The sequence below is a fragment of the Callorhinus ursinus genome, unplaced genomic scaffold (assembly GCF_003265705.2).
Source record: "Callorhinus ursinus isolate GAN/ISIS: 27379988/994484 unplaced genomic scaffold, GSC_fseal_2.0 scaffold2, whole genome shotgun sequence".
In the NCBI taxonomy this organism is placed as follows: domain Eukaryota; kingdom Metazoa; phylum Chordata; class Mammalia; order Carnivora; family Otariidae; genus Callorhinus; species Callorhinus ursinus.
Genome location: NW_027397064.1, coordinates 101,489,766 through 101,515,435, shown reverse-complemented (window position 1 = coordinate 101,515,435; position 25,670 = coordinate 101,489,766). Strand labels below are relative to the sequence as shown.

The 25,670-nt window shown below is 41.8% G+C and overlaps 1 protein-coding gene across 4 annotated transcripts in view; it reads left to right on the top strand.

The window, feature by feature from the left end:
• CLASP1 (cytoplasmic linker associated protein 1) overlaps nucleotides 1-25,670 on the top strand; it is a 260,116-nt gene that overhangs the window by 90,668 nt on the left and 143,778 nt on the right. For all 4 annotated transcript variants that reach the window (XM_073885224.1, XM_073885214.1, XM_073885207.1 and 1 more), the window contains exons 5-8: nucleotides 972-1,063; nucleotides 2,929-3,004; nucleotides 7,935-8,032; nucleotides 19,164-19,231. In XM_073885224.1, the coding sequence (XP_073741325.1) occupies nucleotides 972-1,063; nucleotides 2,929-3,004; nucleotides 7,935-8,032; nucleotides 19,164-19,231 (334 nt within the window). The remainder of the gene's footprint in view (nucleotides 1-971; nucleotides 1,064-2,928; nucleotides 3,005-7,934; nucleotides 8,033-19,163; nucleotides 19,232-25,670) is intronic.

Here is a 25,670-nt window from a genome sequence, read left to right as displayed (position 1 = left end):
TTTTTATTTATCTATTTTTTTATTTTAGGGAGAGTGTGCGCGAGTGGGAGGGGCAGAGGGACAAGGAGAGAGAATTTTAAGCAGGCTCCACGCCCAGCGCTGAGCCCATCTCGGGGCTTGATCTCACCTGAGTCAAAATCAAGAGTAGGACGCTTTAACCGACTGAGCCACCCAAGTGTCCCAAGATTTAATTTCTTTTAAGCTGATGTGTTTCACATAAAAATTTTCATAATATTTAATCCGTCCCTGCCCCCCCCATACAGGATGTACAGGATGTTTTAAAAAGAAATAGCAAAGGGTATACTTTGACTAAAATAGTGGGCTTAACATGGGTCTTGTGTGTTTGGTTGAATCCATTAGACTCTTGAGCTCATTTGTGTAATTGTCTCAGTTTCTATGAAAAGAGGTGGTTGTGGTGTCTGGGGAGTCAGGAGGCCTGGCTGCAGCCCTCATTCCTGTCTGCTAGTGAGCTGGGGCTGCTGGGACAGATGGACAGAGGGACACAGCCTTGCCTTCCATGCTCCAACTGTGTAACGTATAGGGGATGGGGTGGTGGAAGGATCAGAAAAAACCATCCAGGGAAGGTAAACCCAGAATGTCTTAAAAGAGGAGCGCATGTGTGACTTGTGGTAAGGTGGAGACAGCTGTTCCAGACCAGGAGAGCAGTAGGAGTACGTGCTCTCTGGCACGTCACCCAAGCCTCACTTGGCCTTACTTTCCTCACCCATGAAATGGGGACAGGTATACCTTTCTTGCAGAGCTGTTGGCATAATTAAATGCAATTCTATAAAGGAATGTGTTTGGAAAAACTCTGGCTTGATACAGAAATACAAGTTGCCATTTTTCAGTATGCCCTTGAGAGGGCGAAATGGATTGGTTGAGGCTGGGGCTGACTTGGCACCTGTAGAGAGGCTCCTCTTTATTAAATGAAAGGCTCCTCCTCTTCTCACCTGTTCCTCTGTCACCTACAGTACGTTTGGGACCGAATGCTGGGAGGCTTCAAGCACAAGAATTTCCGGACTCGGGAAGGCACGTGCCTCTGCCTTGTGGCCACACTCAATGCGTAAGTCTGGGCAGGGCCCGAGGGTTTCCTTGGCCGAGCATTTTTATTTGTGATTTTGTGTTTCGAAGTGACTGTGGATTTCTGGAAGCTGCAGAGGAATGTCCTGGGAAGTGCTGTGCTAGACGGTCCTTCACTCTTTACAACTTGTGTATCTATAGTGCAAGCGGCAGGAGATCAATACTGATGCAATGCACAGCTTCCTCTGGTGACACGCATTGGGTGTGTGGTTCTGCCCCCGTTCTGTCATGCGTATAGCTCCAGGGAACCCCCACCACCAGCGAGGTACGGACCTGTGCAGCGCGGCCAGGTTCCCTCATGCTACCCACCCTCCCCCCTCAACCACTGATTGCGCACCATCTCTATGATTTTATTTCAAGAACTTTATATAAATGGAATCAAACAGTGTGACCCTTTGAGATTGACTTCTTTTCCTCAGCGTCATTCCTTTGAGGTTGCCTATGTGGGGTTGCCTGAACAATGCTTCATTTCTTCTTATTACCGAGTAGAATTCCATGGTACAGACGTATCTGTTTGTGTCACCATTCACCTGTTACAGGATGTTTAAATAGTTTCTGGTTTCTGGCTGTTACAAGTAAAGCTGCTGTGAACGCGTATGTACATGTTCCTGCAGCAGCGTAAGCTTGCATTTCTCTTGGGTTGGTGCCCAAGAGTGCCACTGCAGGGTCATCTGGTAGGTTTAAGCTTAAAGAAACTGCTAAGCTATTTTCCAGAGTTGTCTGTACCGTTTTACATTTCCACCAGCAATGTATGATTCCATTTTTTTGTATTCTTGTTAGCACTGAGTGTTCAGTTTTTTATTTTAGCCATTTTGATGGGTGTGTAGTGATATCTCTTTGTGGTCTTAATTTGTATTTTCCTAATGACTGTTGATGTTGCATATTTCGTCACGTGCTTATTTGTAGGAGAGGCATTTTTAAAATAGAAAAATTACAAGTCACCTTCTCTGATTATAAAAGTGATACTATATATGTCAGAAAATTTACATCAGGAAGAATATAATGATTCGGTATATTTCTACCACCTTCACACAATCATGGTTAACTTGTGCATTTTTAGTCCAACCTGTAAAGTTATATTATTTTCAAAAAATAAAACTGGGATAATAAAGGTTATGTCACCTTGTAAAATATTCCGATCAATATGTTAGCCTTTTCAGTACCATTTTAATTAGCCGAAGCTTGCATCTTCTTAAAAATGTTTCTAGTTTTTGATCACAGTGGTTCTAAGAATGTATCCTAAGAAAGTCGTCAGATTAGCAGAGAGAATTGTATTCACAAGGGCTATTTGTGCTAGTGTTTATGACAGCGAAAAGTGATCAGTGACTTCCATGCTGTCCAGCAGGGCAGGGTTTAGCTGGAACCCTCTGCGGCCACTGTGTCAGGGTCTTCCCACTGAGCAGTCATAAACGGAGCACCAGCTGTGCACAGGTGGAGAGTTAAGCGAGGACCCTCAAGAGAATGGCGGTTTAATTGAGAACACTGAGTTGGGCAAAACAGGAACTGCTTTGTGACAGAATGATAATGCAGGGGCAGCCGTGTGTGAGGCAGGCAAGACTGTGGGAAAGGCTAGGGCCTTGGCTTGGCATTGCAGGCTGGGAGCCAGAACAGAGAAAGCCCCGAGTGCTGGGGAGAAGGCACGTCAGCAAGTAGCATGGAAGGTTTCGAACTCTGTGCGGAGGGGTGGGGCCTTTGTGGCGTGCTTATTTTGGAACCAGGTGGGCGGAAGATGGGAAGGAAGGGGAGTCGAGGTGTGAGGGGGCGATAAGGCCCTGGGGATGGAGAGGGAGGGAGGGCTGTTTCTTTTCTCTGTTCTCACCAACAGTAAAACACTCCTTTTGTTTTCAGCTCTGGAGCACATACTTTAACACTAAGCAAGATTGTGCCACATATATGTAATTTACTTGGAGATCCAAACAGCCAGGTGAGTGTATTTTCATGAGAAAGAAGAATATTGGCTATAGACCATTAAGATGCATTCTGGTGTTCTGTGTGTACCTGATAGGTGGGTGGGACTTTATTCATGTTTATAATGTTCTGATTATTGTTCCAGATAATTAGCATTAATGCCCTCTAGCATTTTTATAAGATAAAATTGGTGAATGTGGTGATCACGCTGCCCTGTTCTCTATATGGCTGAGGTCTCGCTAGCCTGTAAAATGATGTCACCCAGACCAGCTTTCAAGATACTGTCCCTCTGGTCACCCACTCTACAGTCAAAAAGGGGTGGGCTTGGGGAAAAGTGATCAATGCTGATTGAAGTCAGTCAGGCATTGCCTCTTGGGGTAAGGAGATTGATTGGAAAGGGCCTGAGGGACCTGCTCTGAGGGGATGGAAGCTTCCTGTATTTTGTTTGGGTGGTGGCCACACTGGTGTATGTAACATGGTTTGTGTATGAAATTCCTCGAACCCTAACGAAGTGCGGATGCTATTTTATGTAGATCTTGAGTAAATTCAGGGACCAAACACCAAAGCACCACTTCCTTAGTGTAGGGGTGGGAGAAGAGCCAGTAATCCGTGGGCAGTCACCAGGCAGGTCACAGAACTTTCCAAGCCTGGGCTTCAGAAGTGCCAGTTCTCCCACGGATTTAGTTCTGTTTATCACCGAGAGTCATTTTTGTTATGATAATTAGCTCTTATGAACTCATAAGAAAAACACCTCATTAGATAAAGGGGCCGAAAATCAGAACAGGAACTTACCAAAGAAATACACGTGGTACGCAGCCATCTCATTTTAAACATTGACTGATGCTTGCTAACGTGTCCCCAGAGAGTTGTGCCAGCTCGCCTTCCACCTTCCCTGGCTCCCAGGTCCCTGTGGCTCTTGTCCTTTCTCCTCCTTGGCTTTGCCCTTTCTTGTCCCTGCTGCTGCTTTTCCCGTCCCCAGCCCCTCCTCTGTGCACTGCCCGTGGCTTCTCTGGGTCTTTTGATTGCACCTGCTTTCCTCTTGCCACCCACTTCTTTATCCAGCCTTCACGGAAAGTACAGGACCCTGGAAGTGGAATTTTGAGATGTTTTAGTTTACTGAAGCATGCTTTATGTTTCAGCATTAATTTAAAAAGAAACTTTTTTTTTTTTTAATTCTAAGTTACCAAATGGGTTATTTGGTGTTTTCTCCCTTTTTGGTCTTGTCCCCATTTTTTGTTTTCTATGGGGGGAAAAAGAAATCCTTTATTGAGGTCACACGTGGCGATTGCTGCTATCACATGGTATCCTTAAGTCGAGCAGGAAAGCCAGCCTGGCTAGCTGAATGTCCTCCTTCCTAACTCAGGCGCTGTCACTGACCACTCGGGTGATGTGAATCCGCACGGTGGGCCCCGGGACACCAAGCATTGGGGCACAGTGACGTCGGGGCTCCGTGGGAAGCTTTGGGCAGTCTGTTGCAGACAGAGCCGGGATACCCGAGCCTGCGCGCTCAGACGGTCTTCCGTTGCTTCTCAGCTGCCTTAGGAGTGTTTATCTGCACACGCACAGACACGCGCGGCCCACACCTCCCAGGACCCTCCTGCCGGGGAAGTTGACCACCCGCTTCTCTGCTGTTGATGCTGAGTCATCCCTCCTCTCGGGGGACGCGTGTATGCCACACGTGCCTGTGCTTTTGCCTTTACTTTAATCTTCTCATTAGTCTTTCCTGCTGTGCGCCCCAGCAGGCGGCCGGGCGCCTCTGTATCCCAGTAAACAGTGGTCCCAGGAGGAAGGTCATAGATCTGAAGACCTCCGGTTCTGTAGAGCATTCAACTCAGGCCTGCCAGGCAGCGCTTAATGTATTGGAGCGCTTTTGTAGTCCCAGTGGCCTGAAAAGTTGGAGTTCCTTTTTAATGGCGAGCCTGAGGGCGGGCAGAAGCAGTGTGGGGCCCGCGTGGCTGTGTTAGAAGCGAGCGCTGCGTTGTTGTGCCTTCAGTCTGAGTTGCTTGTACAGAGCCTCCCTTCTCAGTTGGAGTATAGTACTTTGTAGGACCGGAGAAAATGCGCTGTGCCGCATTTCCTGAATGGAGGGTGCTTTAGACCCTCAAATGCTTTCTGACCCTATAGCTTTGTAAGGCTGAGGAATGACGATTTCAAAGGCTAAGGAGATTGGTTTAGAAGATGTAGATATACTGCTTCCACTAGCCTCATGTTGAGTGTTTTATACACACAACATACAGGTTCCAAACTGCTGGCCTGAAACCTAAAATCGCAGCCTAATGTGCATTGTGTGTCCGCCTAACGTTTTAGTTTTACATTTAAGAGTTTTGGCGTTCTTATATTTGGAAGATTTGTATTCCCGATTTCTCTCGAAAGATTAGATGTGGCAGAGCCGTGCCTACATTCCTCCAAGGGTGGGTGACGGCGACCTGTTTGCCCGACCCTCCATTTTCCCCCTTCTCTCTGCCAGCAGGGTCCCCTGCCAGAGCCATTTGTCACTGTACACCCACCTGGCTCCACCCAGGTATCAAGGTCCCTGCCTGGGCCGTGGAGGCACTTTAGTTTGGCATCTGCTAGGCACTCAGATACTTGTGGAATGAATTTGTTATTTTTTCTAGCCCTCAAAGCAGCCCTCAGCTCACAGAGGAGAAAATTGAGACTAAAATAGTTTATGTATTTGATCCAGGGTTACACAGTTCCTAAATGGCCAAGGGAGGTACTCAGGTCTAGTTTGATTCTAAGGCTGGTCATTTTTCCACTAAATCTCTTAAACTAATGGCCCAGCCTTTCTCAGTAGGGCAGGATGTTGCTTGCTCATTAAGGTGATGGGCTCTGAGCAAATGTCATCATTAGAAAGTGAGCTGAGTCATCTTCAGGACACAGTGGCATTAACAACTTGTGTAGTATATGCGTGTTTCTATATAAAAATGATGCCTAAATTCAGAAGGTCTTTCTTTTCCCAAATAAACTGATAATCTGTATTAGTCGGCTTGAGCTACCACAACAAAATGCTATAGACCAGTAGCTTGAATAGAAATACATTTCTCGCAGTTCTGAAGCCTGGTAGTTGGGGGATCAGGGTGCCAGCATCGTCTGGTTCTGGAAGGGGGTCTCCTCCTGGTTTGCACACTGCTCCCTCGCTGTGTGCTCACGTGACCTCTCTGTGCCCATGTGGAGAATGGAGGCAGCTCGTGGGTGTCTTTTCTTACAAAGACACTAATCCTGTTGTGTCAGGGCCCTATTCTTAAGACTTTGTTTAACCTGTTACTGCTTAGAGGTCCTGTCTCTAAATACAGTCATGCTGGGGGTTAGGACTTCAACATATTGGGGGGGGGGAAATGCAAACATTCAGTCTGTAACATAAAGTTTGCCCTTTTCCACCATAAGGGGAAAAATGATCAGTGAAGTTACCTGTCCTATAACCTATAACACTCGTAAATCAAGAGTAGCCTGCAGTATTGAGAATTGTAAATTGTATCCCTACTTCCTTCCTCTGTCTTTTGTCCTCTGTTATTTTTTTATTTTATTATTTTATTATGTTAATCACCATACATTACATCACCATTACATCATTAGTTTTTGATGTAGTGTTCCATGATTCATTGTTTGCGTATGACACCCAGTGCTCCATTCAGTACGTGCCCTCTTTCTCTGTTATTTTGATGTCACTGCTTGAGACACAGACCAAAATCATGTTGCTCCCCTGTCTTTGCCTACTGAAGTAAGTACCCATCTCCGCTCCTCCCAACCCTCACAGGCTGGCCTTGGTTCCAGGGTATACTGAAAGTCTTTCCCCCGCATGTTTTTATTAACCAAATTTTAAATCTATAGAAAAATCTTAGGACTAGTATTAACATCTGTATCTACCAGTTAACATTGTTGTCACATTTGTTTGATCTCTCCCTGTATGTGTACACATACCCACACACAGAAATACACTCTTTTTTTCTGAACCATGATATTTTTGCTCTGACATGATGTTTTTGCTGAGATACTTAAGTGTACATCTCTCAAGGATATTTTCTTATATAACTACATGTTATTTTCACATCTAAGAAATTTAACATTGCTAATGATGGTAATGTTTGATGTATATCCATATTCAAATTTCCCTGATTTTGTTTGTTTGTTTTAAATCTGTTTCTTAAGCCTTACTTATTGGCTTCGTTCTTATCTTGGTTCATATTTGTGTTTTTCCAACTACTTACTTGCTCTTCTTGAAGCACAGGCCATGTATCTCTGCTTTCATGCCTTTGCACACAGGCTGTACCTTGTTTGGAACCTGTCTCCTTCCATCTTTACCTGGTAAAATGCTGTCCCCTAAACACATTCTGAGTGGTTCCTTCCTCTTCCAGAAAATGTTCCTTGGTATCGTCTAGTGTGCTTGCTCTCTTCTCTAACCTGTGTGAGCTCTTTGTACTTCTGAATGGTATTTACTACATCCTGCTCTGTATTAAATGTAGAATTTATGGACTACTGCGTCCCCCTTCCTCCAATCCCCTTTTAGGACTCTTAGCTTCTTGAATACAGGGCTCTATGTATTACGGCTTTTACTACCCATTTTTGTTGCTCACTAAGTATTTTATTGAGTTCAATCTAGAATGCTTTTTATACATGAAGTTTTGTTTTTAGTATAATTCATTTATTTGTGGTATTTTCTGTTTTGGGAAGATGGTCCGAAAATTCTGGATTCCTGACATCCTCTGAAAGAATCGAAAGCACTAGGGGATGTGGACTTTCACACGTCTCCAGGGAGGGGACCCGAATTTCCTCTTTGGAATTGTACCAGCAACGTGGCTTTGTCTAGTCAAACGTCTGTAAGGGGTTGTATCACAGTTGAGTTGGTAGATTGGTGATAAACTCGGGGTGGCGTACGGCCTGTTGTGTCCCAGCAGGAAGCGCTGTGCACTGACACAGAGCAACTGTAAGATCTCTTCTTTTACATCTAGGTTCGAGACGCAGCAATAAACAGCTTAGTGGAGATTTACAGACACGTGGGAGAACGTGTGAGGGCAGACCTCAGTAAAAAAGGATTGCCGCAGTCCCGGTGAGTTCAGACTGTCTTCCTTCCTTCTGCTCTTCCCATCTTCTTTCTTCAGTTAACCTCCTGGTTTGTACTACTTAATTTATGGTGGTGATTATATTCAAAGAATATGTGGTTAGAGGATTGGCAGTCGGAGGTCTTGTCCAGATCGTGTGTCGGGGCCCCTCCCATTCAACGTCCCTAAAAGGAGGACTGTCACCCAGACATCTGGCCACATCTTGTGCCATGTATTGATTTTAGAAGCATGTTTAAAATTGGTATTGGAAATTCAGCATTCTTTTGGCCCATGTAGTTCTATATCTTGTTTGCACCAAGTACCTAGTGTAGTAGGTACTTAGAATATATTTGTTTGAATTAATGAAACCCTTCCAGAATGAGTCTGGATAGAAATAATAATTATTCTGGAAAGCATCTTTGAAATGGTAGTGTTCTGCCAGTCTCAATATATAGAGGCCAATGCAAGGGCATGCACGTCTCATCAGATCCAAAACCACCTGAGTCCACAGTGGTCTCTGTTGTAGTCAACATTTTAAAGAAAATAATGAACAACTGGATATCTATAATTTTAACTCTGGCAGAAGAATCTTAAACCTTTTGTGCTCTGCCCCCTTCTTTTAAGGGAGAGAGTAATGTTGAAGTCCTGGGAAGCTACACATGGCCTGGGCTTCTGGAGCAGCTTGTCTGAGCCTGTCACCGTGTCCCTGGAGACAGCAGAGGCCCAGAGACATGAAGTGACTTGGGAGAGCACACAGCATGAGTCAGAGCTCAGAGAGAAGCCCTGTTCTCCTGGCTCCCCTTTTAATTTTCTCTGCCCCATTTCATAAGAGTTTACAGAATATTGGGAGTCCAGATATGGGTTGGGATTTTGAAATATACTGGAGTCCTCTGTCTTGATGTCCCTTAATTTGCTATGATGGAAGCGGGCCCCTTACCCTAAAGTAAGGGTTCTGTGAGCAGGCAGGTAGGGCTATACTCTGTGTTGTTGAGAGTCCTGTCTGACCCCAGGGTTGCTCTCATGATGTCCCCTGAGCTGTGTGCAAGATTATTAGATGGGGATAAAACTGTTTTCATGTTTTTTATAACAGGTGATCTGTGAGAATAGACTTATTTTGTTCCTGTGTTTTATGAACCTCAGCTTTCTTATTTTTGAGTATATGGGAGAATACTTAGGAGAAAGGCGAACTTAAAGACAAAAACCCTACAGTGTCCTAGGGAAAATTGGAGGGCCCAGGTGAGCAGGGAGAGCAGGGCTGGAGGGAGAGGGCTGTTTACTCATGACGTCAGCATCATCGTTGGGAAGACAGGCTGTGAGCAGTGAAGCCTTTTCCTGCTCCAGGGGTGGCCTAAGCAGGCTGTGTAGCTCACGGTAGCCCTAGGCCGTGAGCAGACCATCTCACTTGTCCTGTCTGAAGGCTGCTGTAGCAAGCCTGTACACCTGGGAGGTGACATGGTGACACTGAGATCTGGAGAGATAAGTGCTCAGAGGAGACTGCTGTCCTTGGGGAGGCCGGCTTGCAATGCTGGCCCTGGGCTGGCGGCTGGAAGCTTTGATCTGGGGGCTTCCCATTCCCAAAAGAGTGGGCAAGAGTGGCTCACTGTGCCCTAGCAGTGTGTGTTACACTGAACACCTGCTTTCTTTCTGGGAGTCTGGCATGCTGGTAAATGCTACCCCAGGGAGTGTCTGTATGACCAGCCCAGCAGTGCCCTGGGAGACAGCACGGCGCACGTGTTGTGATTATCACAGCTTGTTGCTGGGGATGTTAAGCATGTCTTCTGTGATTCCACTCCACTGGGAGGGGCTCTAGGAAGCTTGTGCCTGCTTTCCTGCAGACCTCACCCCATGTACCTTCTCCCTTTGCTGGTTTCTTGGAGTGTCCTAAGTTACGATAGTGATAGCTGTGAGTGTGAATGTGTGCCGAGCCCTGAGTCCTCCCAGCCAGTCATTAAACCTGGGTGTGGACTTGGGGACCCCAACACAGAAGGCGATTTAGGTAAGGCTCCAGGGGGCAGGTAATGCCAACCAGAGCTGGGGCTAGAACCTTCTCCTTCAGCCTCCCAGTGATGGGATTTTATACCACCACCCTCCCTTTTTTTTTTTTTTTTTAAATGAAGCTGCAGAATTTGGTCTTCTGTGAATGGGAATGAGGTTTCTGATCTCTCATGTGACCTAAAATCCTTCCTAAAATTTGTAGACCATATGCAGAGGGTAGTCCTAAGGAAATGGGCCCAGATGCTTCCCGGCTGTCGCCATAAAACTCTGGTGGGCACAGTGCCTGGAAAAGGAGGCTGTTGGTGCTTCAAAGGCATTACTCTGGGGGCGCCTGGGTGGCTCAGTTGTTAAGCGTCCGCCTTCGGCTCAGGTCATGATCTCAGGGTCCTGGGATCGAGCCTGCGTTGGGCTCCCTGCTCGGCGGGAAGCCTGCTTCTCCCTCTCCCACTCCCCTTGCTTATGTTCCTGCTCTTGCTATCTCTCTCTCTCTCTCAAATAAATAAATGTTAAAAAAAAAAAAAAGGCATTACTCTGGTGAAAGAGGCCAAAACTTCGTGTTTCTTTGTATTTATTACAAGACACTTACCTAGCACTGTGAGGGTCAGAGCCTCTGGCTGCCACCTTTATTTTGATTTTGTCAGGAACACGTGCAAATGGAATGAAACTTTGGAAGAATCCTGCCGTTGTTTGGAAATTCATTGTCTGCTATTTGTGGCTCCAACTGGTTGACGGGAATACTTGAACATTCTAGACTTCTGTTCGTCATTTATATATATCTATTTTGCTGTTATGTGAGCATCACAGATTTTCAGCCTAGCATGATGCCACAGGACTAATAAAGTAGCGTGGGTTATGCGTGGTTCTTTCTTTCTTTTCTTTCTTTTTTTTTTTTTTTTAAAGATTTTATTATTTATTTATTTGACAGAGACACAGCAAGAGAGGGAACACAAGTAGGGGGAGTGGGAGAGGGAGGAGCAGGGAGCCCGATGTGGGGCTCAGTCCCAGGACCCTGGGATCATGACCTGAGCAGAAGGCAGACTCTTAATGACTGAGCCACCTAGGTGCCCCATGCGTGGTGCTTTCTGAAACTTGCATCCTGAAATAAAATGCTGCCCTCTTAAGAGTTTGTCCATTGAGTGAGTGCTGTGTTTGAGAAGATTAATTATATCTCTAGGAAATATGTGATGAAAAAAATGCCTTGATAGTATCAGCTAAGTGACATAAACATTAAGATCAATAATATGCTTTGTGGCACAGCTCCTTTTTCCATTTCACAGGTGGGAAGAGATTTGCCCTTTCATCTGCTTTACTTTGGAGGAGCCAGAATTTTGCTTTTGGGCCATGCATTTGGTTGTTATTTGAGTCTTGTCTGTCTGGTGGCTAAAATTAATTTTTTTTTTAAGATCTCATTTATTAGAGCGAGCAGTGGGAGGGGCAGAGGGACAAGCAGACAGTGGGGGAGCCTAACACGGGGCTCACTCCCAGGACCCGGAGATCATGACCTGAGCCGAAATCAGACGCTTAACCGACTGAGCCACCCAGGCTCCCCTCAGTGTAAATGTTAAAGCCAGTGCTCCATTGAGTCGTTCCAGCTTTCAGTGTTTCTACTGAGAATTCTAAATCCGTTCTGATTCTTCATCCTATGTAGGTAACTTTGATTTTGTCTGAAACATTATGGTTGATGGGTCTTGTATGGGACCATTTTCATTTTTTGTGTGGTGCGCTTGGAGGGCTTTTCTATCTGGAACCTCATGTCTTTCTGAGCAAGGTACTTTAGAAATATAACTATTGTATTTATAAATATAAGCATATACATATAAAAGTTATATTTATAAATATTGTAGTTATATTATGACCACTTGGATATTGGGTATTTGATTTAAAAATTTTTCCTTTCTCTTCCAATTGTATGGTCCCTTTTTATAGCATTCTGTTTCTGTTTTTTGAATAAGAGCCTTCTTGAAATATTCCTACACCATAATTTTCGTATTTTTATAATTTACTATATACCCTTTAAAGTGAACAATTCAGTTGTTTCTAGTATATTCAGAAAGTTGTGTAGCTGTCACTTCTATCAAGTTTTAGAACATTCGAAAAGAATCCCTGTATCCGTCAGCAGTCACTCTCTATTCCTTCCTTCTACCTAGTTCCTGGCAACCACTAGTCTACTTTTTATGTGTATGGATTTGTCTGTTTTGGGACATTTCATGCAAATCACACAAAATGTAACTTTTTCTTGACTGCCTTCTTTCACTTACCACAGTATCTTCCAAGTTCAACCACAGTATACCATGAGTCATTCCTTTGTATTGCTGAATAAAATTCCACTGTATGTATATATCACATTTTGTTGCTCCATTCCTCTGTTGATAGACACTTGCTTCCACTTTTTGGCTATTGTGAATAATGCTGCTGTGAAAGTGGATATACAGGTCTCTCTTACAGTCCCTGCATTCAGTTCTTTTGGTTAGATTTCAGAAGTAGATTTGCTGGATCACACGCTGCTGTGTTTAATATTTTGAGGAACCACCATACTGTTTTCCATAGCTGATGCACCGTTTTGCATTCCTGCCAGCAGTGCCAGCAGTTGTTATTCTGTGTTTTTGTATTGTTTTATTTTCTTAGTGTTTGCTCTGGGGATTTCAGTTGACATCTTAACTTATAAACACCTAGTTAGAATTATTACCCTTAATTAATTTCAGTATTAAAAACTTTACCCTTGGGACGCCTGGGTGGCTCAGTCGGTTAAGCGTCTGCCTTCGGCTCAGGTCATGATCTCAGGGTCCTGGGATCGAGTCCTGCATCAGGCTCCTTGCTCAGCGGGAAGCCTGCTTCTCCCTCTGCCTGCAGCTCCCCCTGCTTGTACCCTTGCTCACTCTCTCTCGCCCACACTCGCTCTCTCTAACAAATAAATAAATAAAATCTTAAAAAAAAAAAAACAACTTTAGTCTTACACAGTTCTGTTTTCTCCCCTTGTTTCTTCTGCTGTGTTTATCTATACATCTTTGTATATTACAGACCACCAATACACACAGTTTTATACTTCTTGCTTTATGTAGTTTCCTTTTAAGTCATGTAGGACAAGAAAAAAGTTAAAAACAACAAAAAATACATTTATACTATCTGTTACATTTACCTAGGTTTTATGTTTACCTTTGTAGTTACTTTTACTGGTGTTTTTTATACTGTCATGTGGATTCGGGCTAATGTATGGTCTTCTTTCATTTCCAGCTGAAGGACTTGTCTAATTTTTTTGTTTATCTAGGAATGTCTTAAATTCTCCTTCATCTCCTTCATCTCCCCCCACTCAGAGTCTGCAATTCATTATATTGGTAGTATGACTTCATGTAAAGACTGAAATATCTTTGGTCCAGAGAAGATTCTCTGTTTCATTTTTGAAGGATAATTTTGTTGCATGTAGAATTCTTGGTTGAGCTTTTTATGTTTTATTTTATGTATGTACGTATTTGCTTGCTTATTTTCAAATTATTGAAGTATACTTTGTTGAGATTTTAAATTTCAAGACTGAATATGTCATCCCACTGCCACCTGTTCTCCACTTTTTTTTTAATGAGAAATTATCTTATTGAGGATATTTTTTGTACCTGATAAGTGACTTCTGTTGTTGCTTTCTTTTTTTATTTAAATTCAGTTAGCCAACATGTAGTGAATCATTAGTTTCAGATGTAGTGTTTAGTAATTTATCAGTTGCATGTAATACCTAGTGCTCATCACGTTACGTGCCCTTCTTAATGCCCATCACCTAGTTACCCTATTCCCCCCCACCTCCCTCCCCTCCAGCAACTCTGTTTCTTTCCCATAGTTAAGTCTCTCATGGTTTGTCTTCCTCTCTGATTTCTTCCCATTCCGTTTTCTCTTCCTTCCTCTATGATCCTCTGTGCTGTTTCTTATATTCCTCATATGAGTGAAACCATATGATAATTGTCTTTCTCTGATTGACTTATTTTGCTCAGCATAATACCTTCCAGTTCCATCCACGTTGATGTAAATGGTAAGATTTCATCCTTTCTGATGGCTGGGTAATATTCCATGCGTGCGCGCGCACACACACACACAAACACATACATATACACACCACATCTTCTTTATCCATTCATCTGTCAGTGGACATCTTGGCTCTTTCCATAGTTTGGTTATTATGGACATTGCTTCTATAAACATTGGGATGCAGGTGCCTCTTTGGATCACTACATCTGTATCTTTGGGGTAAATATCTAGTAGTACAATTGCTGGGTCGTAGGGTAGCTCTATTTTTAACTGTTTGAGGAACCTCCATACTGTTTTCCAGAGCGGCTGCACCAGCTTGCATTCCCACCAACAGTGTAGGAGGGTTCCCCTTTCTCGGCATCCTCACCAACATCTGTTTCCTGACTTGTTTGTTGTTGCGTTCAAGATTTTCTTTGTCTTTTCTTCCCACAGCTTGTTTCTCTTATGTCTAGGTTAGGATCTCTAAGTTTACCCTATTTGAAGATTGTTGAGCTTCTTGAACATGTAGATTAAAATTTATATAAATGAATTTTTTGGCCATTATTTCTCCACATGTTCTGTCGTTTTTTTCTTTCTCCTCTTCTTTTGGTATTCTCATTATGTGTATGTTGGTACGTTGGTATTATAAGAACATGAACTCTTAGGCTCTGTTCTTATTCTGTTTCTCAGACAGGGTATTGTCTATTGATCTTCAAATTTGCAGCTTTTTTCTTCCCCCAGCAAAAATTTGTTGTTGAACCCTCTTAAGAATTTTTTTTAAAAGGTTTTATTTTTTTAGGTAATCTCTATACCAACATGGGGCTTTAACCCACAACCTAGAAATGAAGAGTTGCATTCTCTATTGACCGAGCCAGCGAGACGCTCCCATCTAGTGAATTTATTTCAGTTTTTGTACTTTTCATTTCTAGAATTTCTCTATGATTCTTATGTTTTCGACTTCTTCATTGATAGTCTCTATTTGGTGACACATTGTTCTTATACTTTCCTTTAGTTTTTTCAACATATTTCTAATAGTTGATTTCAAGTATTCATCTAGTAAGTTCATTGTCTGGGCTTCCTTTAAGGATAGTTTCTTTGACTAGTTTTTTTTCCCCTGTATGGGCCATATTTTCTTGTTTCTTTACATGTACAATTTTTTTATACTTGACCAGCTAAAACTGGTCATTTACAATAATCTCTTGTGACAACTTTGGAAATCACATTTGCTCTTTCTCCAGATTTGTTGTTTCTTAAGTGATTTTCCGGAACTAATTCCATAAAGTCTGTTTTTCTTTCTTTCTTTTTTTTTTTTGATGTGTATGGCTCCTGCAATCTCTGCTTGATTAGCTTAGTGTTCGGCTAATGATTAGACAGAGATTTCCTTGAATGCCTTCAACCAGTAAATCTCATAGCCTTTGCTGAAGGGCTGTCTGTGTATGTTGAGGAATGTTTTCAGTGTCCTGGCAGGCAGTTTATACATCTCTGCCTTCCCCTTTATTGTTTGCTTGTGCAGAGCCTCAAAGTCAGTCAGACATGAGACCTTAGTGTCTTCTTAGGTCTTTCCTCAGACTTTCTTACAGTCTCGCACATATATGCGTAGCCTTCCAGATTCCCAGGAATATGTCAGATTTTTTCAAAGTTCCCTGTGAATATATTCTCTATTTTTCTTTGTAAGTTTTTTGGTCAGTGTTTCTGCTCCAGTTTTATCATCTTGGGTGGCTGCCATGTTAAACAGTTGTTGGTGATTCTTTTTAATCATGGCTTCAGGGAAAAGAGGCTCTCCCACTAAGTGTGCTATGAATCAGGTAAAATAAAACCCTGTGAATGGGGATTCTGGGATATGCCAGACAGGCGAAATAATTACAGTTCTCTTGAAATGGGGATTTTTGTGGTGCTCCAAACTTGGTCAGTTCCTTCCAGTGGCTTCAAGGCTTCTGGTTTTCAAACTGTCGTGATTGTGAGGCTGTTGATTTTTAGCTAGTGAGTCGGAGATGGAAGTAAGACACAGCAAAACAGTGAAAAACTTGTTATCCTTAGCAAGAGTAGCCGTTTTTCTTGAAGAATGCTCCTTGGATTGTTGCCAGCCTTTGTTTAATTTCCAGAGCCTGAAAAACTTGATTTTGATAGATTTTGCCAATGTTTTCTTGGCTGCTTTGGAGGAGCAGATTTTTAGGGGTCCTTATTCTGTCATTTTGAAGGGCTCCTTCCCTGTTAGCTTTTATAATTGCAGTATTTTCTTTATCTCTTTGGAAGTATTAATGATATATTTTTAAAACTTCTCATTGCCTCTTCTTTCCTCTGTGTTGTGATTTTGGAGTATGTGTTTGTTCATCTTGGTCTCTTTCACTTTAAAAACTTTACTCATGTATCTTTGAATGCTTGGTTATCTGCTCATATTGAAGAGTAGTGGACTAAAAAGTCAAAAGGTCTGAGTGTATGGGTGGGGCTTGATGATTGTGAGCCTACTAGTATTTGCTTTTACGAAATTGTAATTTTTAAAAATTATCTGTCTATCTAATTTTGAGCCAGGAGGTTGGGAGGGAGAGGGAGAGAGAGAGAATCTTGAGCAGGCTCCACACCCAGCATGGAGCCCCACATGGGGCTTGAGCTCATGACCCTGAGATCATGATCTGAGCTTTGAAATCAAGAGTCGGATGCCCAACCAACTGAGCCACTGAGGCGCCCCTAGATTTATAAGATATTCTAGGAAGGAATAATTAGATCTAGATCTTAACAGTAAAATAAATGCCAGTTGGATTGCAGAGTTGAATATAAATTTTGAACTCAGAAAAACCAGGGGAAAATTGTATTGGTTATTTGTCAAAATTTAAATTTGAGATCCAGAGATTTAAAATTAAAAAGTGAAAAAAAAGTTGGTGGCTTCGGAGAGTAATCATTAGTTATATATTCAGTGTCTTTGAATGTATAAAACTCACCCTTCTGGGTTTGTGCAAATTCGTTGGTCCCAGAGAGGCATTTCGTGTTGCTGTGTTCAGAGCTCAAGGCAAAAGCCATTCCTCAGGAAGTCTTTGTTGGTGCTAGACTGTCCTGAAGCCAGGTTGCTGATCTCTTGAGGTGTAACCTTCTTAGGAGCCCCTGTATAGACATTGCTGAGCAGAGAATGAGGCAGCTAGTGAGCCCTAAGTGTAAGTAGAGGGAAAGGCACACCGCCTGAGGGAATTCTGAATTCAAGTGCAGGTACCAAAAAATAGTAATCTTTTTAGCATTTTCACACTTAGTTGTTTGGGCCAGCTTGTGGGTAGCTTGTTGTAGTTGAGGGTAATGGGGCCCCAGTGAGTAGACATTACCACAGACAAAGAGCATCTGCAGATTCTTCCACAGCGGACATTGAAAATGGTGACTACTTTACCAACAATGGATGAAATTCTTGCCCCTGGCAGGAATTTTAGGACCAGCCAGGCGAGAGGTATACCTTGTTCCTAACTTGCAAACTTGCAGGCATGCTCACGTCAGAGGGTGTAGTTGTGACACAATAAAGTGATAAGTTGGTCAGGGCATGCCGCGGCAACCTGTGTAGTGATATTATTTGTGCTCTTTGTAAGCCACTGGAGATCTTTGGTGCTTTTAAGAGGGAAGGTGATGGAAACATCATAAGAAATTTATTCTAAGGCATTTTTCCAGATCTTTAGTAACCTCTGGATATGAAAGTGAGTTTTACTCCCATCTGGTCCTGAGATGACGAATAAGATTTTTGTAATTCAGTGCCAACTTTGATTAATTGGTAGTGGCCGCCTAGAGAGGCTTTGAGAAGGATTTTGAGGCTACATCTGGGCGTAGGTGGAAAGATGGGCAGAAAAGATCGATAACCTGCCATGGAACGGGACTGGGGGAGAGACAGGATGTCAGGCTCCTTCATCCCATCCCCTTCGTTTTACCTCTCTTTGCTCATGTGTCCTTTTGGCTCCCCTGTCACTTAGGATGTGACATTCTGAGTAGAAAAGAATGAAATAGAGGCTTCAGAAGTTAAGAACTTTACACACTCAGCATCTGGCCAGCTCAGTGCTGGACTCAGTGAATGAACCATGGATGAATGGAGGCCAGAACATACCTAGTTTCCGTAGTGAGGGCAGGAACAGGATTTACACGGTGATGTCACGCTCCTGCGTGACATAGTGTTATATAGTTCCCATCCCTATCCTGAAGGAGAGTCCATTCTAGTTGCGAAGAAAAGACAAACATGTTTGAACTAATTAGAGCTTGTATGACAGGACAGTTTGTAAGCAGTTTCTAGTCTGGTCCCTGAAATGGGTGGTGTGGGTTTGAACGCAGGAGTACATTGCTTTGGACTCTTAGCCTTTACACTTACTCCAATGTACCTGTGTTTTGCTTTGGAAAGCCTAGTTTTTTCTTGACTTCTACCAGAGCAACCCCTTCACTCCACCCTACCCCCAATTTTTCTCTCATTACTGGTGTCACTTAGGATGGAATATTTTGACTGGTTAAGGGGTTTTGTTTCAATTTCAGTGTCAAGGTGACATTGATCCATTAATAGAAAATAAATGTTATGTAGGTTTTTTTCAGTTAAAGATCATCTAGTCACAGTGTTTGTTTCTGGAGAAATTATTTATAGCATTTTTTAATTCAGCAGAAGTCACAGAAAAGCCTTTATATTGTAATGTCAGTGCATTTTGAAAATCTTTATCCTAAGTAATCACCAGTCTGTGCTTAGACAGAAATAGGAGAAACATGCTTTTCATAATGTATACATTTTGTGTAGAGCGGTCAGTCCATTTAATATAGTGCCTGCGAATATGCGCTCTGGATTCTTACTCTCAGGGCTGCCATCTCCACCCGAACTCACCATGTTACCCTATAAGGAAGTTATCTGGGCTTGATTTCCTCATCTGTAAAATGGGGATGATAATAATCTTGTATATGGCTACTGTAAGGATTAATTGAGATCTTTCAGAGAGAGTCCTAAGTCAGTGCTTAGTCTGTAATAAGTGCTCGATTATTGTTGGCTGTTACTAATGTTATTAATATAGTTACTGTTTTTGTTATTAGGTGGGTTTGTATCCTTGATTTTTTTTTGGGGGGTGTGTGACTCAGCTTCACATTAGTGTTTTAATATAATTGACTGTAAACGGTGATAGTTAATAGTTTCTATATATACACATGTATTTTTTTTTCATACAGGTTGAATGTAATTTTTACAAAATTTGATGAAGTCCAAAAATCTGGAAACATGATACAGTCAGCAAACGGTGAGTAGAAAAAGCAATCATTCTATTATCGCCTTTTCAGTTTTAGGTCAGTAAGACTTAGGCTAGTTCTGAACAGCTGAATTTGATATCTCGAGGAGAGTTTCTAGGTCTGAAGACTTACCTCCATTTACCCACTTTCCCAGGCCAGAAACGGTGGGGTTGTCGCTGACTTTCTCTTTGGATCCCAGGCATTCTGACTGTAGCCACCACTCTTCTCCTAGTGCAAGTGCTTGTAGTCTTCTACCTTTGCTCTCGCACTGGCCGCCTGACCAGTGTCCTTGCTGTTACTCTCCCCAAGCACCTAAAAGCTGTTTTTCACACAGCAGAGTAATCCTTTAATTTTTATTATTTTTAAATTTTAAAAAAATTTTTAAGTAGGGCGCCACGCCCAGTGGGGAACTCCAACTCATGACCCTGAGATTGAGTCGCATGCTCTGTCGACTGAGCCAGCCAGGCACCCCTAGAGTAATCCTTTTAGGATGTAATTGATGTGATGTTAATCCCCGGTTCAGAATCCTCCAGAGGTTTTCGAGATCAGTGGCTCACCATGGCCCACAAGGCCCTGCGCACAATCTGGTGCTGACCACCATTCTGATGTCATCCGATGTTCTTCCCCAGAGTTCTCTTGGCTCCCGTCCCATTGACCTCCTTGCTAATTTTGAACATTCCAGGCTTCTCCTGCTTCAGGGCCTCTGCGCTTATGACTTTTTCTGTTTGAAACATTTGTGCCCTGGGTGTGTCTATGGCCCTCCTCCTCATTCCATCCAGCCCTTGACTGCAGACACACTTCATTACCAAGGCCAGCCAGTATAGCACATCCGATGTCCTATGGGAACTCTGTGCCTTCGTTGTGTTTAATGTTCTTTCTTGCCGCATATTGCTGCAAAATAATGTGTTTATTCTTGGGGGCAAGAACATTGTATTATTCCCTTCTTTATCCTTAGTGCCTCAAAAGGTCCCTGGCATGTGGTATAGGTATGCAGTAAATATTGTCAAATAAATAAAATAATGACTGAGACTTGAATTGTGACTTAATGTTTCTGGTACTTATATTCCTTTGACTATACTTTGTGGTGGTTGAGCACGTGGATATTTCTTGTGATTCCAGAAGGTGAAGAAAAGACAAGTGAATTTGGTGTATAAGTGTGTATGAGTGAAGTCCTCACAAAGCAGTTGCCACCAAGAACTTTTTCTAACTTTTTACATACATCATTGTATCATAGCAATTTCTGAATTGCTAGGGATCTTAGGTCACAGCATAGCTGTTGAATTTTGAAAATCTTGAAGTCATAAAAACCGGTTGTCACTTTGGGGAATGTCGCTCCTAGTACGTAAGGGCTGAGCAGGGGACAGGATGTAGGTCTTTTAAGTCCTGCTCTGCTGTGTACCTATCATTATCAGTAAGGAATTTGTCTTTGCATGGTATGTTTCTTAAAGACTGCTTAAAGAATTCTAAACATGCTTTCATTAAGCCCTCTTATTTCTCTTCCGTGTGTTTATAGAAACATAATATTAAAAGGGCAAAAAAAGAGTATTTACAGTAATTCTGCAATCACCAGTAAATCAGTGTTCATTTTTTCATATTCACTTAACAATTCATTTGTCTGTTACTGTATAATTTGTAATTTTATCATGGCATAACTTCTGTACATTGCCCTCTACATTTTTTTTTTTTAAGATTTAATTTTTAAGTAATCTTTGTACCCAACGTGGGATTTGATCTTCCAACCCTGAGGTCGAGTCACACACTCTAGTGCCTGAGCCCGCCAGGTGCCCCCTACTTTTGTATATATACTTTCATATGTGCTTTACAGTGGGTCCCTGGTAGAGCTAGAACCAGAACTCTGGCTGTGGAGTTGTGTTCCTGTGATGAGTGGCGTTGATGGAGTACAAGGGCAGGGCTTCCCAGCCAGATGCCACACATGTGCTTTTAATTCTGTGTGTGTATGGGTGTTTATTTGTGTAGTTTGTGTGGTTTCCCAGTTTAAAACTTGTTGGTACCAAGGTAGAAAGTACCAGGTAAAGAGGTACTGGTGGTGGGGGCTGAGAAGTGAGTTTGTGCTTTATAGCCTGTGTTATAAATCATAACTGTGAAACAGAATCTGATTATAATACTGGCACTGGGGAGAAGGACCACACCCCTGCTGGAGGCCTTACCCAGGAGAGTGTTTGTATACTCTGAGTTTTAATGAGCACAACACACATGATTTAATCAAGGGTATTAAAATCCTGTGGCTTTAGGTGTGTCACAGCAACATTTTGTGCTAGACCTCCATGTGCTGTAAATACTGCCGCTGCATATCCATATATGTATATGTGGTAAAGGTAAAGAATGAAGACGGTTCTTTTAGGCATCTGTGTTAAAAATAGCAGATGGTAAGGAAATCTTAATTCAAGACTTACTGGAGGCCTTAAAATTTCAGCTTTTTGCTGTCTATATGTAGTATTACTTTTTAATTGTTAGAACCAAAACAGAATCACCTAAAGGGGTATGTATAAAGATTTTAGAATTCTTAACCCAAATAAGTTCAGTCTCTTTATGGTAACTTCGAGAGACTGGTGAGATGTTCAGTAGCTGTCAAAAGCAAACCACCTAATTTCCTTCTTTGCTTGAGTCCTTGAACATTTAGATAGCATAGAGAAACTGCAGTTGGAACATAAGAAAACCCTATTCTGATTTTTGTTTTTCTGGTTCACTGACTCCCAGTATAACCAGTTTTTGACCTCCTCTGCATGTCAGACCATTGACTGCTCTACTTATTCTCAACTCTCCACCCTCTGCTTTCTTCAGTATGCTGCTTATGTGGGTAGATTATGACCTTTCTGAAGTTTCCTGTTAGTTCTCTATGTCTTTGTAGATTCCTTGGCATTTTCTGCATAGATTGACAAATCATCTGCAAGTAGGAGTAGTTTTATCTCTTTCAGATTTATATACTTATTTCTTTTTCTTGCCTTATTGCACTGGCTAGAATTTCCTCCTCTACATAAAGTCTAAGTGGTGGGAGTAGACCTCCTTATCTGGTTCCCAGTCTTAGGTCTTTCACAACTAAGTGTGATGTTAATTGTAGGTTTTTTTGTAGATGTTCTTTAGCAAGATGTTGAGGTAGTTCTCATCTATTCCTATTTATCTAAATTTTTATTAGAAGTGAGTGTTGGATTATTTTGGGGGGACTTATCAGCATATTTTAAATATTGAGACAAGTCTATACCAAAAATTTGCTTTTTTAAAGTGTATATTTTTGTATATTCACAAAATTGTGCAATTATCTAATTCCAGAATATTTTTATATTCTGGAATACTTATGACCATTAGCACTCCCAATTTCCTTCTCCTCCTAGTCCCTGACCACCTACTTTCTGTCTCAAGGGATTTGCCTTTTCAGGACATTTTATATAAATGCAGTCATACAACATATGGCTTTTTACGTATGCATAATGTTTTCAGGATTCACCCGTGTATCAGTACTTCATTCCTTTTTATGGCTGAATAATACTTCACCGGCGTATAGATATATCTCCTTATGTGTATCCACTCATCAGTTGACGAACACTTGGGTTGTTTCTACTTTTTGATTCTTGTGAACAATGGTACTATGAATATTTGAAAGTTTTTATGTGGAGATGTTTTCATTTCACCTGTGTATATACCTTGCAGTAGAATTGTTGGCTCCTGTGGTAACACTGTGTTTAACCTTTGCCTAACTGGCACCTTATTTTCCAAGTGGCTGCGCCATTTTACATTCTTACCAACAATGTGTGAGAGTTGTAGTTTATTCGTATTTAAGTCAATACTTGTTACTGTCTGTTTCTTTGATTATAGCCATCTTAGTGGGTGTGAAGTGTTGTCATTATGGCTCTGATTTGCATTTCCTTAATGACTAATGATGTTGAGCATTTTTTTCATGTGCATGTTGGCCATTTGTAGATCTTCTTTGGAAAAATCTCTATTGAGTTCCTTTGTCCTTTTTTTGTTTGAAGGGTTGTTTGTGTTTTTATTTATTTTTTTAATTGAAGTATGGTTGACACACAGTGTTACAATAGTTTCAGGTCCACAGCATAGTGATTCCACAGCTCTGTCTGTTGAAGAGTGTAGCCACCATCCGTCACCATACAGCACTTTCACAGTACCGTTGACGCTATTCCTTATGCTGTGCCTTTCATCCCTGTGACTTAACTCATTCCCTGACTGGGAGCCTGTTCCTTCCATTCCCTTTCACCCATTTTGGCCATTTTCCCACTCCCCGCCCCTCTGGCAACCATCAGTTTGTTCTCTATATTTATGAGTCTGGTTCTCCTTTTTGTTTCTGTGTCCATTCATTCGTTTTGTTTTTTAGATTCCACTTGTAAGTAAAATCATATGGTATTTGTCTTTCTGACTTGTTTCACTTAGCATAATACCCTTTAAGTCCATTTATGCTGTTACAAATGGCAAGATTTCATTTTTTTTTTTTTTAAGATTTTATTTGAGAGAGCGAAAGAGAGGGAGCACAAGTGGGGGGAGAGGCAGAGGGAGAGGGAGAAACAGACTCCCCACTGAGCAGGGAGCCTGACGTGGGGCTTGATCCCAGGACCCTGGGATTGTGACCTGAGCTGAAGGCAGTCACTTAACTGACTGAGCTACCCAGGCGCCCCATATCTCATTCTTTTTAATGGCGGAGTATTATTCTGTTGTGTGTATGTGTGTGTGCGCATGCGTGCGTGCGCGCACACACCTTTATCCATTCAACAATTGGGTTGCTTTCATATCTTGGCTATTTTAAATAATGCCACAATAAACATAGGGGTGCATATATCTTTTTGAATTAGTGTTTTTGTTTTGTCTTGGTAAATACCCAGGAGTGGAATTACTAGGATCATACAGTATTTCTAATTTTTGGAGGAACCTCCAAATTATTTTCCACAGTGGCTGCACACATTTACATTCCCATCAACAGTGCACTGTACATACTTGCCAGCACTTGTTATTTCTTATCTTTTTGATTCTACCCATATGACAGGTGTAAGGTGATAGATATCTAATTATGGTTTTGATTTGCATATTTCCCTGACGATCAGTGATGTTGAGCATCTTCTCATGTGTCTCTTGGCATCTATATGTCTTTGGTAAAATGTCTATTCAGGTTCCTGCCCATATTTTAATTGGATTGTTTGTTTTTTTGGTGTTTAGTTGTATAAGTTATCTATATATGTTGGATATTAACTCTGTATTGCATAAAGCATTTGCAGATACTTCTCTCATTCAGTAGATTGCCTTTTTGTTTTTGTTGATGGTTTCCTTTGCTGTACAAAAGTTTTCTATTTTGATGTAATCCTGATAGACTACAAGAGGAACAAAAGCAAAAATAATCTATGAAAATGTTGCTAAGGTTGATGTCCAAGAAATTACTGCCTATGTTTTCTTTATAGTTTTATAGTTTCAGGTCTCACATTTAGGTCTTTAATCCATTTTGAGTTTATTTTTGTGCATAGTTTAAGAAAGTGGTTCAGTTTTATTCTTTTGAAGGTAGCTGTCCAGTTTCCCAACACCATTTATTTTGTAATTTCAAGTTGTTTTTTTTTTTTTAAGATTTTATTTATTTGACAGAGAGAGTCAGAGAGCACAAGTGGGGGGAAGGGGTGAATGGCAAAGGGAGAAGGAGAAGCAGGCTTCCCGCTGAGCAGGGAGCCTTAAAAGGGGCGCCTGGGTGGCTCAGTCATTAAGTATCTGCCTTCGGCTCGGGTCATGGTTCCGGGGCCCTAGGATCGAGCCCCGCTTTGGGCTCCCTGCTCGGTGGGAGGCCTGCTTCTCCCTCTCCCAATCCCCCTGCTTGTGTTCCCTCTCTCACTGTGTCTCTCTCTGTCAAATAAATAAATAAAATCTTTAAAAAAAAATCCTAAAATAAAAAAAAGGGGGGGCTCTGTCCCAGGACCCTGAGATCATGACCTGAACTGTAGGCAGATGCTTAACCGACTGAGCCACCCAGGTGCCCCCGGTGGTTTCAAGTTTTTATTTAAATTCCAGTTAACATATAGTATAATACTAGTTTTAGGACCAACACTGAAAGACATTGAAAAGACAGTCTTTTCCCCATCATATAGTCTTGCTCCCTTTGTCATAGATTAATTAACTATATAAACATAGGTTTATTTCTAGGTTCTCTGTTCCATTGATTTATGTTTCAGTTTTTGTGCTGGTACCATACTGTTTTGACTAGCCTGTCTTTGTAGTATATCTTTAAATCTGGAATTGTGATACCTCCAGCTTTGTTCTGCTTTTTCCTGGTTGGTTTGGCAGTTTAGAGTCTTTTGTTGCTCCATACAAATTTTAGGATTATTATAATTTTGTGAAAAAATGCTATTGGTATTTTGACAGGAGTTACATTGAATCTATAGGTTGCTTTGGGTAATATGGACATTTTAACAGTGTTAATTCTTTCAATCCATGAATGAGCATGGTATA